Here is a 16,091-nt window from a genome sequence, read left to right on the forward strand (position 1 = left end):
TGTTTAGAGGCTCCCTCCACCATGAATTTGCCCAAACTGGGCTGTTTAGAGGCTCCTTCCATCATGAATTGGTCCAAACTGGGGTTTTTAGAGGCTCCCTCCACCATGAATTGGTCCAAACTGGGGTTTTTAGAGGCTCCCTCCACCATGAATTGGTCCAAACTGGGCTGTTTAGAGGCTCCCTCCACCATGAATTGGTCCAAACTGGGGTTTTTAGAGGCTCTCTCCACCATGAATTGGTCCAAACTGGGCTGTTTAGAGGCTCCCTCCACCATGAATTGGTCCAAACTGGGGTTTTTAGAGGCTCCCTCCACCATGAATTTGCCCAAACTGGCCTGTTTAGAGGCTCCCTCCACCATGAATTGGTCCAAACTGGGGTTTTTAGAGGCTCTCTCCACCATGAATTGGTCCAAACTGGGCTGTTTAGAGGCTCCCTCCACCATGAATTGGTCCAAACTGGGGTTTTTAGAGGCTCCCTCCACCATGAATTGGTCCAAACTGGGCTGTTTAGAGGCTCCCTCCACCATGAATTGGTCCAAACTGGGGTTTTTAGAGGCTCCCTCCACCATGAATTTGCCCAAACTGGCCTGTTTAGAGGCTCCCTCCACCATGAATTGGTCCAAACTGGGGTTTTTAGAGGCTCTCTCCACCATGAATTGGTCCAAACTGGGCTGTTTAGAGGCTCCCTCCACCATGAATTGGTCCAAACTGGGGTTTTTAGAGGCTCTCTCCACCATGAATTGGTCCAAACTGGGCTGTTTAGAGGCTCCCTCCACCATGAATTGGTCCAAACTGGGGTTTTTAGAGGCTCCCTCCACCATGAATTTGCCCAAACTGGCCTGTTTAGAGGCTCCCTCCACCATGAATTGGTCCAAACTGGGGTTTTTAGAGGCTCCCTCCACCATGAATTTGCCCAAACTGGCCTGTTTAGAGGCTCCCTCCACCATGAATTGGTCCAAACTGGGGTTTTTAGAGGCTCTCTCCACCATGAATTGGTCCAAACTGGGCTGTTTAGAGGCTCCCTCCACCATGAATTGGTCCAAACTGGGGTTTTTAGAGGCTCCCTCCACCATGAATTGGTCCAAACTGGGCTGTTTAGAGGCTCCCTCCACCATGAATTGGTCCAAACTGGGGTTTTTAGAGGCTCCCTCCACCATGAATTTGCCCAAACTGGCCTGTTTAGAGGCTCCCTCCACCATGAATTGGTCCAAACTGGGGTTTTTAGAGGCTCTCTCCACCATGAATTGGTCCAAACTGGGCTGTTTAGAGGCTCCCTCCACCATGAATTGGTCCAAACTGGGGTTTTTAGAGGCTCCCTCCACCATGAATTGGTCCAAACTGGGCTGTTTAGAGGCTCCCTCCACCATGAATTGGTCCAAACTGGGGTTTTTAGAGGCTCCCTCCACCATGAATTTGCCCAAACTGGCCTGTTTAGAGGCTCCCTCCACCATGAATTGGTCCAAACTGGGGTTTTTAGAGGCTCTCTCCACCATGAATTGGTCCAAACTGGGCTGGTTAGAGGCTCCCTCCACCATGAATTTGCCCAAACTGGCCTGTTTAGAGGCTCCCTCCACCATGAATTTGCCCAAACTGGCCTGTTTAGAGGCTCCCTCCACCATGAATTGGTCCAAACTGGGGTTTTTAGAGGCTCTCTCCACCATGAATTGGTCCAAACTGGGCTGTTTAGAGGCTCCCTCCATCATGAATTGGTCCAAACTGGGGTTTTTAGAGGCTCCCTCCACCATGAATTGGTCCAAACTGGGGTTTTTAGAGGCTCCCTCCACCATGAATTGGTCCAAACTGGGGTTTTTAGAGGCTCCCTCCACCATGAATTTGCCCAAACTCTGCTGGTTAGAGGCTCAATCCACCCTGATTTTCAAAACAAATGTTGGTGCCAACCTCAACTTACTACAAGGGCCAAATTCACTGCTGGTGACAAGCTCTCCTCACTGCAAGTGCCAAATACACATGTTTCAAGGTGTTTTCCTACTGTCAGAGAGGTGGTATTGAGTGTGTAAAGTGTGTAGTTGTTAGGCTGTGATGTTGGGGTAATAGAGGGTCTTTGGTGTGTTAGATGCCCCCAGACATGCTTCCCCTGCTGTCCCAGTGTCATTCCAGAGGTGTTGGCATCATTTCCTGGGGTGTCATAGTGGACTTGGTGACCCTCCAGACACGGATTTGGGTTTCCCCCTTAACGAGTATCTGTTCCCCATAGACTATAATGGGGTTCGAAACCCGTTCGAACACACGAACATTGAGCGGCTGTTCGAATCGAATTTCGAACCTCGAACATTTTAGTGTTCGCTCATCTCTAATTATAACAAATGTATTCGTAGGGCCCCATTTATCCAGTGTTCAAAAGAGGGTCTGGCATCCACTTTAAAAGTACACTTGTATACCTATGTTATTATCCCACAAAGATCCTATATTCCCTAGTATATAGGTTATACTGGCTGGAAAATAACTTACAATTTTCAGAATACTCTTTGTTATAATCTATACCTAGGTCTATAACAATACTAAATGGTCCTAGTCCAGGATGGGACATTAATCCAGAGATTTATTGTAATTGTTATATTTGCAGTCATGATGATCCTTTTTCTCCTAATATGGGGCTATTTGCATTTGCTACATGTTTTTTTTTTTACTTTCTTGACCTGTGTCTTTAGTAAATCTTATTAACCCTTTCAGTAGAATAATCTTACCTTGCTTGTTTCTTGACTGTCTGGGTCAAACGGCACCTGCTTCACCGCCAGTTCTCTACCAGTGTCTACATCATAGCAAAGATAGACTTCTCCAAACGCTCCTCGTCCCAGCAGCTTACCCAGCCTCCAGTTCTCAGGAGCCTGTGGGGCTATACGGCATAAATATGCTTGTTATTACCTATTTTGCTATTTTACGATGCATATTCTGAATTTATCAGATACTGACTATAAATGTAAGGGAGAAATTTGTAGAGAATTTGACTGTCTGAAAAATTTCAGCCATTAAAAATATAGTGTATACACCGGAATATGTAAATATCTACACGGTAAGATCATCTTATAACTAACACTAGCACCAGACATCGGTAGGTTACTACACTTACATATGTGGCAGTGGTCAGCCTGTGAGGAATGTAAGAAGGGTATATTTTGTTCGGAGTTGGTCCACCTCATTTTTCTATGGTCATCGAGCTGCATCAGGCTGTCTCCCATAATACTTCTTTTCCTGCTGCTGGAACCAAATTGGAATGGATTGTCAGGTGCGCCATAACTTCTGGGAAACGTTCGCCGACCTATAAAAAAAAAAAAAAGAATAGTGATACTCCTTGGTAAAATAAGGCCTTCTGAGGCAGCAAACTGAATTACCGTGGGCATCAATAAGGGTCCATTTGGGTGACTATCTATCTATCTATCTATCTATCTATCTATCTATCTATCTATCTATCTATCTATCTATCTATCTATCTATCTAGTTATTTGGCCAGGGGCATAGCTATAGGGGTAAAAGAGGTACCAGCATTATCAGAATTTGCATTGTGGCCCAGGTTTCAAGTTACACCTTTGTATTTGATCCGTCCATCTTTTCTATTATTTGGCCAGGGGCACAGGGGTGCAGTGATAGGGGAGCCCTGGGGCCTGGCCGCTGTACAATATAAGAAGGTACCGGTATTATAGATAGCACTTGGTAAGTGCTATTAGATTTTACATTGAGGCCCATGCGTTTGAAGTAACACCTCTGAGAACTGAATATGGTACTATAAGATAAGATAAGATAAGATAATCCTTTAATAGTCCCACCTTGGGGAAATTTCAGCGTGTTACAGCAGCATAGTAATACAGATACAGGATAATACAGAGTAATATGTTACAGACGTAGACACAGATAAGCTGAGAAGAGAAGATATACTAGGAGTCCATGGCAGCTAAGGAAAAACAGAAGAGAAAGAGGAAGACCTCATGGTCATCCTCATAATCATTAGTTCTCTGTGCGGAGAGCTCTTCGTTTGGTCTGATGTAGATTATACAGCCTGGTCGCGGTTGGAAGGAAGGACCTGCGATAGCGCTCCTTCTCACACTTGGGGTGAAGCAGACGGTCGCTTACAGTGCTGCCAAGTCCCATCAGGGTCCCATACATGGGGTGGGATTTGTTCTCCCGCATGGAGGTCACCACAGACAGTATCCTTCTGTCACCCACCACCTGTACTGGGTCCAAGGGGCTCCCCAGGACAGAGCTGGCCCTCCTGATCAGCCTGTCAAGTCTATTTCTGTCCCTGGTTGATATACTGCTTCCCCAGCAGGCCACACCGAAAAAGATGGCTGAGGCAACCACAGAGTTGAAGAAGGCCCTAAGAAGTGTCCCCCAGACTCCGAAGGCCCTCAGCCTCCTGAGCAGGTAGAGTCTGCTGTGGCCCTTTCTGTGCAGCGCCTCCAGGTGATCAGCCCAGTCTAGTTTATTATTGAGGAGCACGCCCAGGTACTTATAGGTCCTGACTATCTCAATACATGTTCCTTGGATCTCCACCGGGGTCGGAGCACCTCTCCGTTTACTAAAGTCCACCACCATCTCCTTGGTCTTCCCAGCATTAATCCTGAGCTGGTTCTGCTGGCACCATTCAACAAAATCCAGGTTTAAGTCTCTGTATTCCCTATCATCGCCATCAGTGATAAGACCGACTATAGCAGAGTCATCGGAGTACTTCTGTAAGTAACAGCTGGATGAGTTGTGCCTGAAGTAGCAGTGTACAGTGTGAAGAGGAATGGGGCAAGAACTGTACTTTGAGGTGCCCCCGTACTACAGATCACAGTGTCAGACACACAGTCCTGGGCTCTCACATACTGAGGGCGGTTTGTCAGGTAGTCTAGGATCCAGTTGGACAGGTGATGGTCCACACCACCAAGGTTCAGCTTCTCCCTCAGTAGCCCTGGCTGAATGGTGTTGAACGCACTGGAGAAATCAAAGAACATTATTCTCACAGTGTTCCCGGGTTTCTCCAGGTGAGAGAGAGCTCTATGAAGAAGGTGGATGATGGCATCATCTACCCCAATGCCTGGCCGGTAGGCAAACTGGAGGGGGTCCAGAGCGAAGCTCACTAGGGGGCGTAGGTGTGTCAGGACCAGTCTCTCTAGGACCTTCATCAGGTGGGATGTCAGTGCTACAGGTCGGTAGTCATTGTAGCCCATCGGGTTGGGTTTCTTTGGGACTGGTACCACGCAAGATGTTTTCCACAGTTGAGGTACCACCCCCAGCTTCAGGCTCATATTGTACATGTGCGTTATAATACCACACAGCTGGTCACTGCACATTTTAAGAACTCTTGCGCTTATACCATCTGGTCCCCCCGCTTTGTTCGCTCTAATGTTCTTCATTTCCTTACACACCTGAGACTCCTGCAGGATCAGATAGTCAGATTGCAGTTGACCGCAGGTCGGTGGGGGTTGGGTCTTGGTGTGTGAGGGGAGGGCGGTTGGCTGACATGCTGGTGGAGGGAGCATTTGCTTGGAGTCGAATCTATTGAAGAATAGATTAAGCTCGTTAAGCCACTTCCTGTCCCCTGCTGTTCGGTGCCCTGTCTTTTCCTTGTGTCCTGAAATTGCCTTAAGGCTGTCCCACACCTCAGAGATTCTACCCTCCCCCATCTGTAGCTCCATCTTCCGTCTGTAATTGGCTTTCCCTTCCCTGATCAATTGTCTCAGCTGTTTCTGAACCGCCCCCAGGCCATCTTTGTCCCCAGACCTAAAAATTCTCTTTTTTTGCTTGAGGAGAGTTTTAATCTCAGAGTTAATCCATGGTTTGTTATTGGAGAAACACCTCACCTTCCTAGTTGGTACCGTGCTGTCCACACAGAAATTAATGTAGTCCGTTATGCAATGTGTGAGTCCCTCAATGTCCTCTGGAAATGAGTCTTGAAACACTTCCCATAAAGTTATATCAAAGCAGTCCCTTAGAGACTCGACACTTCCCTCTGACCAAATCTTCACGGTACGGGTAACCGCCGGTTCTCTGCGCACCAGTGGAATGTATGTGGGTCGCAGATGTATCAGGTTGTGATCTGATCTGCCTAGGGGTGGTAGGGCAGATGAGTTATATGCATCCCTTACATTGGCAAAGAGCAAGTCCAGCGTCTTGTTGTCTCTTGTATGGCAGGTTACATACTGTGTGAAGCCTGGTAGAGTGGATGCTGAGACATGGTTGAAGTCTCCAGACACTAGGAGCAGAGCATGGGGGTGAGATGATTGCAGCTCACTCACAACAACATGGAGGACTTCACAGGCAGCGTCAGCTTTAGCAGAGGGGGGGACATATGCAGCTAGTACGATAACATGTGATAGTTCCCTTGGCAGGTAAAAAGGTCTCATGCCCACGGCTAGCAGTTCAATATCCTTTCCACACAATTGTTTCTTAACCACAATATGTCCTGGATTACACCATCTCTCATTGACAAATATTGCAATTCCTCCGCCTATTCGCTTACCGCTCTCCAGTGTTCTGTCTGCCCGAAGAAGTTTGAAGCCCTCCACGGAGGCAAGTATGTCCGGAGTGATTTCAGTAAGCCAAGTCTCTGTAAACAGCATCATACTGCACTCACGAAACTCCTGTTGATGTCTGGTCAGTGCTGTCAGTTCATCCATCTTATTCACAATTGATCTCACATTCCCCATAATGATGGACGGGATCACATGCTTTTTGCGTTTTCTTCCTTCGCGTCTCAGTATGCCGGCTCGTTTTCCGCGTTTTCTGCGTTTTCTAAGTCTCCTTATTAGTTCGTGGGGGATGGTAAGAGCATGCTTGTCCTGTAGCTTGTCCAGCTTGTCCTGCAGCATGCTTCTAAGGTGTAATAGTGTCTCCTTAGTGTAAACCAGTCTTCCTTGTCTGTGTGGAGGCATGCTTCAGACAAAAAGGCTCAAAAAGGATTTCTTTATAAGAGTTTCTGCATCAAATTCCAGCCCATGGTAAGTTCTTATACTAATACTCCTTATAGTAATAGAAAAAAGTGAAGAAAAAAGGACGGGATAGAGAAAGATCAGTTTAGTTTCAGCAGCTGTAAACACATGCAGCCACACACTAGGCAGGCGCAGGCAAAAAAAAAAAAAAAAAAAAAAAATCAGGGGTGCTGTATCTCTGTAATAAACCTAGATAAGAAAGAATCACTAAAATGTGACATTTAATTAACTTTTGGTGCAAAATAATGTTCTCCATAGGGTCCAAATGGACGACACCTCACACTCACCATCACTGTAGTCCTTACGACTCTGGGAAAAATGATACTGTCGGGGAAAAGTTCCTCCTTTGCCAAACCTCTCATATAAGGGAATTTCAAAATCTATGAAATAAAGAGAAATAAAGAGGACAGTCATTAAGAAATGACAGAAATGGAGAGACCTGCAGCAAGTGGAGAACAGCCAACGTTCAGACCCATCCAATCTAAGGGCCCCTTCAGACGGAGGATACGCTGTCTGATATTGAATGTGTAGACGTTCCGAATCAGCAGCATTTAAAGCAGGTCCCATTGCTTTCTATGGGAGCCGGCATACGTGCGCTCCCCATAGAAATGAATGGGCTGCTTTTTCCCATTCATTTCTATGGGGAGCGTGCATATGCCAGCTCCCATAGAAAGCAATGGGACCTGCTTTAAACGCTGCTGATTCGGAACGTCTACACGTTCAAAATCAGACAGCGTATCCTCCGTCTGAAGGGGCCCTAATAGCCCAAATACATGAAAAACTGCAGCACCCCAAGGACCCCCAATGACACCATTATCCAGATTGATTGATTGATTTAACCACTAACGTTATACAACACTCATATCAGCCAATAGAAAAAGTCATTAAAATGTAAAGGGGCAAGGTATGCTAGAAATGCCTGATGGTTTTGTGACCGCCATTGATACTACATTCATGAAATGTGGGTTTATTCACATGGCTGTCTTTAAGTCCATTAAAACAGACAAAGAGCCTGTCAATCATAAACCCAGACATTGCATATTATAAAAAATAGGCGTTCCAAAGATGGCCGCATAAAAGAGTGAATAAGGCCTAAAAGACCATAAACTGGTGGCAGATCCCTTTAAAAAACTTCTTCCAAGATTTCTGTAGACTCCCCCTCCCCCATCGGAATCATGACATCATACTTAACAAAAGCGCAATACTTGAACTCCTGGCATAGTAGCGGAGGGAGGAGAGCCATTACTAGTTACCCTTTTCTAAGTTTAGTGAGCGTCTTTACCTAAACAATCGATGCTGTCTTTGAGCTGACCTTTTCTTCCTGGAACTGGCGTAGAATAAGCTGGGCTGAAAGCCAAAACAAGAACGGTCTGTTACACGGGGATTCCCCAGAAATAAAATTACCACAGGACTGAAAAACATTCAGAGAACATGTCTGGGCCTCAGAGGTCTCACTAAGAGCTCAATTGCTACGTGAGGGGAGTCTAACACGAACATGACACATCCATCTTAAGGAGAATCAACTTACAAAGTCCCCAAAAACTAAATGACTGGATGAAAATGTGAACTAATCCTAAAATAATGATCATGTTGGTCCTCATCTGTGTCACATGACCAGCTCTAGCATTCTTCAACTGACATGGCATCTAATGTGTGGACAGATGGGGTCCTCAATGAAGAGATAAACTGACTTCTGTCCACACATAAGAGACGGGTCAATTGGAGAGTCGTATTGCTGGTCACATGACTAAGCTGAGGAGCAGAAGGGATCGGACAATGCACAAATGCAGCCATGAATAGAGATCACCTTCCTAACAGTTTACCTTTCCTAGGCCTACAATCATACGACCATCCATTTTTCACAGCTCTTTTGCACATGGGGGATTGACCGTTTTCACAGATCCCTCATACATTACAGTATATGGAGAGATCACTGAAAACGGACAAAAATAGAGAGTGATCTATATTTTAATGGTCCATTACAACGAGCCATCGAAATTAATTTTTATGGTCGTCAGATGGCCAATTATGGCGTTCTTGTGACTATAAGGCTGGTCTTACCATAGTTTAAGACCGCAAATGGTCCGCAATTGCGGGTTTTAAATTGTGGACCATTTGCGGACTCACTGTTTTCTATGCGGCCTCTTACACCACCGTAGATTTTGTCCGTGGTATGGCGTGCCATAACCGTGCAGTATACCGCATGTCCATAATGGCCGTGATTTTACGGCACGGACTGTCCCATACAAGTCTATGGGCGCATGCAGTTATGCGGATATACACTGAACATACATCAGTGTATATCCGCAATTGCGGATGCCAACGTGTGTGTTTTGTGGTGTGTTTTGTTTTTTGCAGATCCGCATAATACTGATACACACGGAACGTTGCGGATGCACTTTGCGGTTGGGAACGGACGTCTGCGGAATGAGTTTTTAGAGGGAAATTTGTGTTGCGGATCGCAAAAAACACTACGGTCGTGTAAAACCAGCCTAGGGGCCAGGGAATATATTTTTGTGGACGTGCTTCTTTAAGGTAACGTGTAAGTAAGTTAATAGATACATATGGCAAATTAGCATATATTTACGGATATTAGGACAAGCATTAATGAGAGTTTAGGAAACCAGCCGAGCCTTTGTCTTTTCCTTGGGGTCTGACTGTCATTATATGAGAAGCAGTTGTCTGAGTTATCTGAGGAATGTTTACCCAGGAGACACCCAGCTGGGAGCAAAGGTTTTCCCTTTTTCCTCTGCCTACACATTGGATTTCCTTCTTCAAGGAACTTAATCTTCCACTGCCTATTAGAAAATCACATGACCTCATCCATTGATGTCACTCTTTAGACAGTGAGTATATATTCCTACCTGATAATATCTGTACACTGTTCTAGCGCGCACAGATTCAACAGTATAATTCCAGGATTTCTTCAACAGCTTTTATTAGATACAAACAGTTTATTAGATACAAAAGTGGTTTGCAACTCATCATAGCGGCAGACAGCCAGCTCTTAAATTTACACTTGAGAAAGGGCAGAGAGCCCGAAACGCGTAGTGTTGAAGAAATCCTGGAATTATACTGTTGAATCTGTGCACGCTTCACCCGAAGTCCTCCTCACCCGATTGGTCTAATACCCTGAGGATTTTCGCACATTGAACATACAGTCAGATCTACAGGGTTATAGAGCCGGAAGAGCTGAGCAGATTGATATATAGTTTTCTGGTAGAAGATTCAGTATAAGCCTAGGAGTCAAGGGGGCGGCCCTACTGCATGTACACTTATAGGAAGGTTGTCAATCACTAAGTAGGACCGCCCTTTGGACTCCTAAGCCAAAAGTGAGTGAGTGCTTTGTGCACTATAACAAGATCCTTGTATATCAGACATCATGTACAACATGAAACTTGTCTGCTGTAAACAGAGGCTATTCTGAGGCATGGATTTTAAGAAAACACAAAAAAATGGAAGCTCCATTGCTATAGATATTTAAAGTATACACTGCCCAATAACAACAGCAAGCAGGTTTAGTTGACCAAGAAGAGGTAAGTAATAGCATGCAACAGGTCAGGTATGCAAGTCTGAAGGAAAATTTAGTATACAATGTGATGGAACAAAGATGTGCGCCTTAGGAACTGTAGTCCTCAGGTCTTAACCAGATTACTTAATGATATAGAAGCGATATCTTTAGGATGCCAAGGCCCTATTTTCTTCAAGTTGTAGACTGGGTAAGTAATTTACATACAAATCAGATCTCAAAGACTCTTGTTGTGAGTTGTCACAGCCAGACTCAACTGAAGTAGCAAGGAGTTCATTTTGGCTCCTCGTGGGTGGAACTTACACTTGAGATGTATTAAAAAATAAGTGTAAATATGTCATATACGTATTATTAAACATTGGTAGAAGTTCTTGATAGTTTAAGTTAATATACAGTTTTAATGCATAGCCTTCATACCTGTCCAGTGACTGATCGAGTGACTGACAGCTACTAGACAAAGAACCATTTGGGCTAATGAAAGGATCCACACCCTATATAAAGAGAAAAATAATGTGAGACAGACAATAAGAGCCACTAACACATTAATACAGAAATCAAAACATCTGCTGGGAGAGACTTGGTGATGAACGTCCATCTTTGAAGGTCCAAAAATATGTGTGACCCTAACCTATCTATCTGTAGGCATGGGTGATCTGCTGGGTTCTGGTGATCGACTCCCTTTATATATAACCCAAATCTCCTACATAGATATAAAGATAAAGGAACTTTCTAGAAAATATAAAATACATTTAAACCCACTAACAATGGTTAACCAACACAACGAATACTAACCCCATTGACCTCCCCCTCCCCATTATACTACTGCTTGGGTCCATATCAAACCCCCTCGCTTCCTAATCCCTCTCCACACTCCGAAAATGTTGGACAGACACTGAATAGTTGAGGAAGGTTACATCACTTTCAAGGATCTCTTGAGGACTAACCCTCCATTCAAGCACTACTTGTCCTTGAGGGTGGTGTGTATTCTTAAAAGTTTTTTTTTTTTTTTAGGTGGTTGGACAACAGTTACTGAACCTCTACAACTTTATTGCCCATTTATCGATATGTAGTTCACACTATACCAGCTAGAGAATTATTATTATACCAGTGTCATGTCAATAATAGCATACAGTTAGGGCCAGAAATATTTGGACAGTGAAACAATTTTCGCGAGTTGGGCTCTGCATGCCACCACATTGGTTTTGAAATGAAACCTCTACAACAGAATTCAAGTGCAGATTGTAACGTTTAATTTGAAGGGTTGAACAAAAATATCTGATAGAAAATGTAGGAATTGTACACATTTCTTTACAAACACTCCACATTTTAGGAGCTCAAAAGTAATTGGACAAATAAACATAACCCAAACAAAATATTTTTTTTTTCACTATTTTGTTGCGAATCCTTTGGAGGCAATCACTGCCTTAAGTCTGGAACCCATGGACATCACCAAACGCTGGGTTTCCTCCTTCTTAATGCTTTGCCAGGCCTTTACAGCCGCAGCCTTCAGGTCTTGCTTGTTTGTGGGTCTTTCCGCTTTAAGTCTGGATTTGAGCAAGTGAAATGCATGCTCAATTGGGTTAAGATCTGGTGATTGACTTGGCCATTGCAAAATGTTCCACTTTTTTGCACTCATGAACTCCTGGGTAGCTTTGGCTGTATGCTTGGGGTCATTGTCCATCTGTACTATGAAGCGCCGTCCGATCAACTTGGCAGCATTTGGCTGAATCTGGGCTGAAAGTATATCCCGGTACACTTCAGAATTCATCCGGCTACTCTTGTCTGCTGTTATGTCATCAATAAACACAAGTGACCCAGTGCCATTGAAAGCCATGCATGCCCATGCCATCACGTTGCCTCCACCATGTTTTACAGAGGATGTGGTGTGCCTTGGATCATGTGCCGTTCCCTTTCTTCTCCAAACTTTTTTCTTCCCATCATTCTGGTACAGGTTGATCTTTGTCTCATCTGTCCATAGAATACTTTTCCAGAACTGAGCTGGCTTCTTGAGGTGTTTTTCAGCAAATTTAACTCTGGCCTGTCTATTTTTGGAACTGATGAATAGTTTGCATCTAGATGTGAACCCTTTGTATTTACTTTCATGGAGTCTTCTCTTTACTGTTGACTTAGAGACAGATACACCTACTTCACTGAGAGTGTTCTGGACTTCAGTTGATGTTGTGAACGGGTTCTTCTTGACCAAAGAAAGTATGCGGCGATCATCCACCACTGTTGTCATCCGTGGACGCCCAGGACTTTTTGAGTTCCCAAGCTCACCAGTCAATTCCTTTTTTCTTAGAATGTACCCGACTGTTGATTTTGCTACTCCAAGCATGTCTGCTATCTCTCTGATGGATGTTTTCTTTTTTTTCAGCCTCAGGATGTTCTGCTTCACCTCAATTGAGAGTTCCTTTGACCGCATGTTGTCTGGTCACAGCAACAGCTTCCAAATGCAAAACCACACACCTGGAATCAACCCAGACCTTTTAACTACTTCATTGATTACAGGTTTACGAGGGAGACGCCTTCAGAGTTAATTGCAGCCCTTAGAGTCCATTGTCCAATTACTTTTGGTCCCTTGAAAAAGAGGAGGCTATGCATTACAGAGCTATGATTCCTAAACCCTTTCTCCGATTTGGATGTAGAAACTCTCATATTGCAGCTGAGAGTGTGCACTTTCAGCCCATATTATATATATAATTGTATTTCTGAACATGTTTTAGTAAACAGCTAAAATAACAAAACTTGTGTCACTGTCCAAATATTTCTGGCCCTAACTGTATATGGGTTTACAAATAATTCCTTAAAAGCAATCCCAAGATGCTTTGTACCATATAAGCTCTATTACCTCGGGTATGAATTCTCCCTCGCTATTGATACTTGTTATCGATTTCTGCCGAGCTATTTGCTGCTGTTCATCGGGGACACTCCCTGGAGGGGGAGAGCTGCGTCCAGTGTGTAAGGAGCCTGAGGATACAAAACAATGGAGGAGTCAAACCTAAGAGCGCCCGGCTCAGCTTAATGGAAAACTACCAGGATAAACCTCTTTAATGATGCGCCATTTTTTGGCTCTGGCAACATTTTTCCATCTCTGCCATAAGTTTTCCTATAGTTATAATGGAAGCAGAAAGTCAGCTCCGGGACTTTACATAGCGCCTTAGCCTTATGCAATTTCTTTTAGATGTCAAACAGAACTAAACAAAAGAAATGTCCAGAGACGAGTTAAATTCAGACACTAAACATCTTAAAGCTATGAATAGATGGATCTAGATGTAGAGGTTTTCACAATGTAGAGCATCTCATAAAATTTGTTTTTCAAGTCTGGTTGAGTTAAAGCATTGTTGTGAGGATGTTCCTTCACTTTTTTGAAATTTGTCCCATGAGCATGGCTACACAATGTACAAGGAAGACAAGATGTAGAAATGCTTGTTTTCCAGAGGGTATTGATTAAGTACTTTTCAATTATACAAACAATGCAAAGAATTAGGAAGACTCTCCAAAACTTCACTTGCTATAATGCAGAAGATTCAATCAGAGGCTTGCTAAAGTGTCCCATCACTGCCAATGTCTGGTAGGTAAAAATCAGGGTATTTATGCCTTCCCCAGGGAACAACCCTGGCACACATTCTGGTATACACAACTTTCAGGGCTTCAACAGGCTGAATTTGCTGGGATTGTTGCTGAAAAATTGGGAAAATCCTAGCAAATTCCGGACTGTTGGTAACTATATATTTTTTTTTATTGTTCTGACTGTCACATGAAATAGGAGAAAGATGAGAAAAGCTGGGGATGCTTCAGAGACAAATCCTGCATATAGTCTGGCATAGATAGATTTGTCATGGTCCAAAAACTTGTGACTGTCCATCAGACTGATAAAGTAGATAAATGGATGGATACATATATTAGATGGATGAATAGATGGAGAAACATACAGATAGATAGATAGATAGATAGATAGATAGATAGATAGATAGATAGATAGATAGATAGGAGATAGATAGATAGATTGATAGATGATAGATAGATAAATAAATAGATATAGATAGGAGATAGATAGATAGATAGATAGATAGATAGATAGATAGATAGATAGATAGATAGATAGACAATGAGAGATAGTAGATAGACAGACAGATAGATATAGTAGGTAGACAGATAGATAGATAGATAGATAGATAGATAGATAGATAGGAGATAGATAGAGAGATAATAGATACATAGATAGATAGATAGATAGATAGATAGATAGGAAGATAGATAGAGAGATGATAGATAGATAGATAGATAGATAGATAATAGATAGAGAGATGATAGATAGATAGATAGATAGATAGATAGATAGATAGATAGATAGATAGATAGACTGATGTCTTCTTACCCGTTGAACACTTCCTTGTCTTTCCAGCATCTTTATAGAGAGAACCCAGAATGTCTCCCATGGACCTTGAGATCTTCATATCATGGTGATGCGTTGGTCCCACTGGTTGTAGATACTGAGTTATGGGCAAAGAAAGAGACATTTTACTAAGATGTCCTGGAGTTTTCTGCATTGGCAGCCAAATAGGTTGTCATCCTGCTTTCCCAAATATAGATATAAATAAAAAAGTGACTGAAACTAATTCATAAGATTTTTACACAAGAAGAAAAGGCGACTGGAGACAGAAGCGTTACTCACTATGCTTTTCACTGGTGCTTTAGCTAATATCTTCAGGCTCTTATGAGAGGGATTCATGTCCATGTGTTCTATGGCTTTATCCAAGTCATCCTGGTACTTCAGTGGTACAATGAGCTACAGACAGAACATAAGAAATCATTACCAAATATTGTCAGACGACTGATACTAAGTGTGTAAAGGAATTCTGTATCCTAGTTCTATATCCCAATGTTGTATCAGATAAATTACCAGCAGAGGGCACTAGGATAATATAAAACTACTCAAATACAAGTTTATCTTATAGGGATAGTTGTTTCCATATGGAAAAAGTTAATGCCAAAACAATTCAGTATGGCCAAATATGCCAGAAATAGCAATTAATGTCGGGATAAACAAGATGTTTTACAATAGCAATGTTTATATTCTATATGTCGCTACTACTAAGGTAACACTTGGCATTAATTGGTTTGCTGTAACATAAATGTAGTATGACTTAAATCTAATGACAAACCTGCAAGATTGATCATAGCACAGGTCAATATAAAAGAGGACAAACAGATTCCTCCCATAACACGTACTGTAACTGCTGATATCAGGAGCCGTGACTACACAGAGTAGGCGAGGCTATTGTAATAACAGGACACACTCACTGATTCCTTCCATAGTTTCTTCAGCTTGTACCAATTGTATAATATTAATGAGATTTATCATGAAACGACCCAGTAATACTGAGGAATCTAACACTGGGTAAAACTTAGAAAATATGATAATGTATCTGTATAACCTGAATTATGGTGTTATCCTGGAATATTATACACAAAAAGTGTCATCAATTACAGAAGAACAAGCAAAAATTGTGAATAATAAAAAAGCACCACATACAACACCATGGAACTAATATGATAATGTACAACACTATGGAATTAATATAATAATGTACAGCACCATGGGATTAATATAATAATGTAAAGTACCATGGATA

The 16,091-nt window shown here is 42.9% G+C and overlaps 1 protein-coding gene across 3 annotated transcripts in view; it reads right to left on the reverse strand.

The window, feature by feature from the left end:
* LOC142200837 (mitogen-activated protein kinase kinase kinase 3-like) overlaps positions 1 to 16,091 on the reverse strand; it is a 108,558-nt gene that overhangs the window by 17,237 nt on the left and 75,230 nt on the right. For all 3 annotated transcript variants that reach the window (XM_075271478.1, XM_075271477.1, XM_075271479.1), the window contains 8 exons: positions 15,131 to 15,244; positions 14,834 to 14,948; positions 13,304 to 13,422; positions 10,873 to 10,946; positions 8,209 to 8,273; positions 7,214 to 7,306; positions 3,089 to 3,277; positions 2,706 to 2,854 (listed from right to left, as the gene is read on the reverse strand). In XM_075271478.1, the coding sequence (XP_075127579.1) occupies positions 2,706 to 2,854; positions 3,089 to 3,277; positions 7,214 to 7,306; positions 8,209 to 8,273; positions 10,873 to 10,946; positions 13,304 to 13,422; positions 14,834 to 14,948; positions 15,131 to 15,244 (918 nt within the window). The remainder of the gene's footprint in view (positions 1 to 2,705; positions 2,855 to 3,088; positions 3,278 to 7,213; positions 7,307 to 8,208; positions 8,274 to 10,872; positions 10,947 to 13,303; positions 13,423 to 14,833; positions 14,949 to 15,130; positions 15,245 to 16,091) is intronic.

The sequence above is a fragment of the Leptodactylus fuscus genome, chromosome 4, assembly GCF_031893055.1.
Source record: "Leptodactylus fuscus isolate aLepFus1 chromosome 4, aLepFus1.hap2, whole genome shotgun sequence".
Lineage (NCBI taxonomy): Eukaryota > Metazoa > Chordata > Amphibia > Anura > Leptodactylidae > Leptodactylus > Leptodactylus fuscus.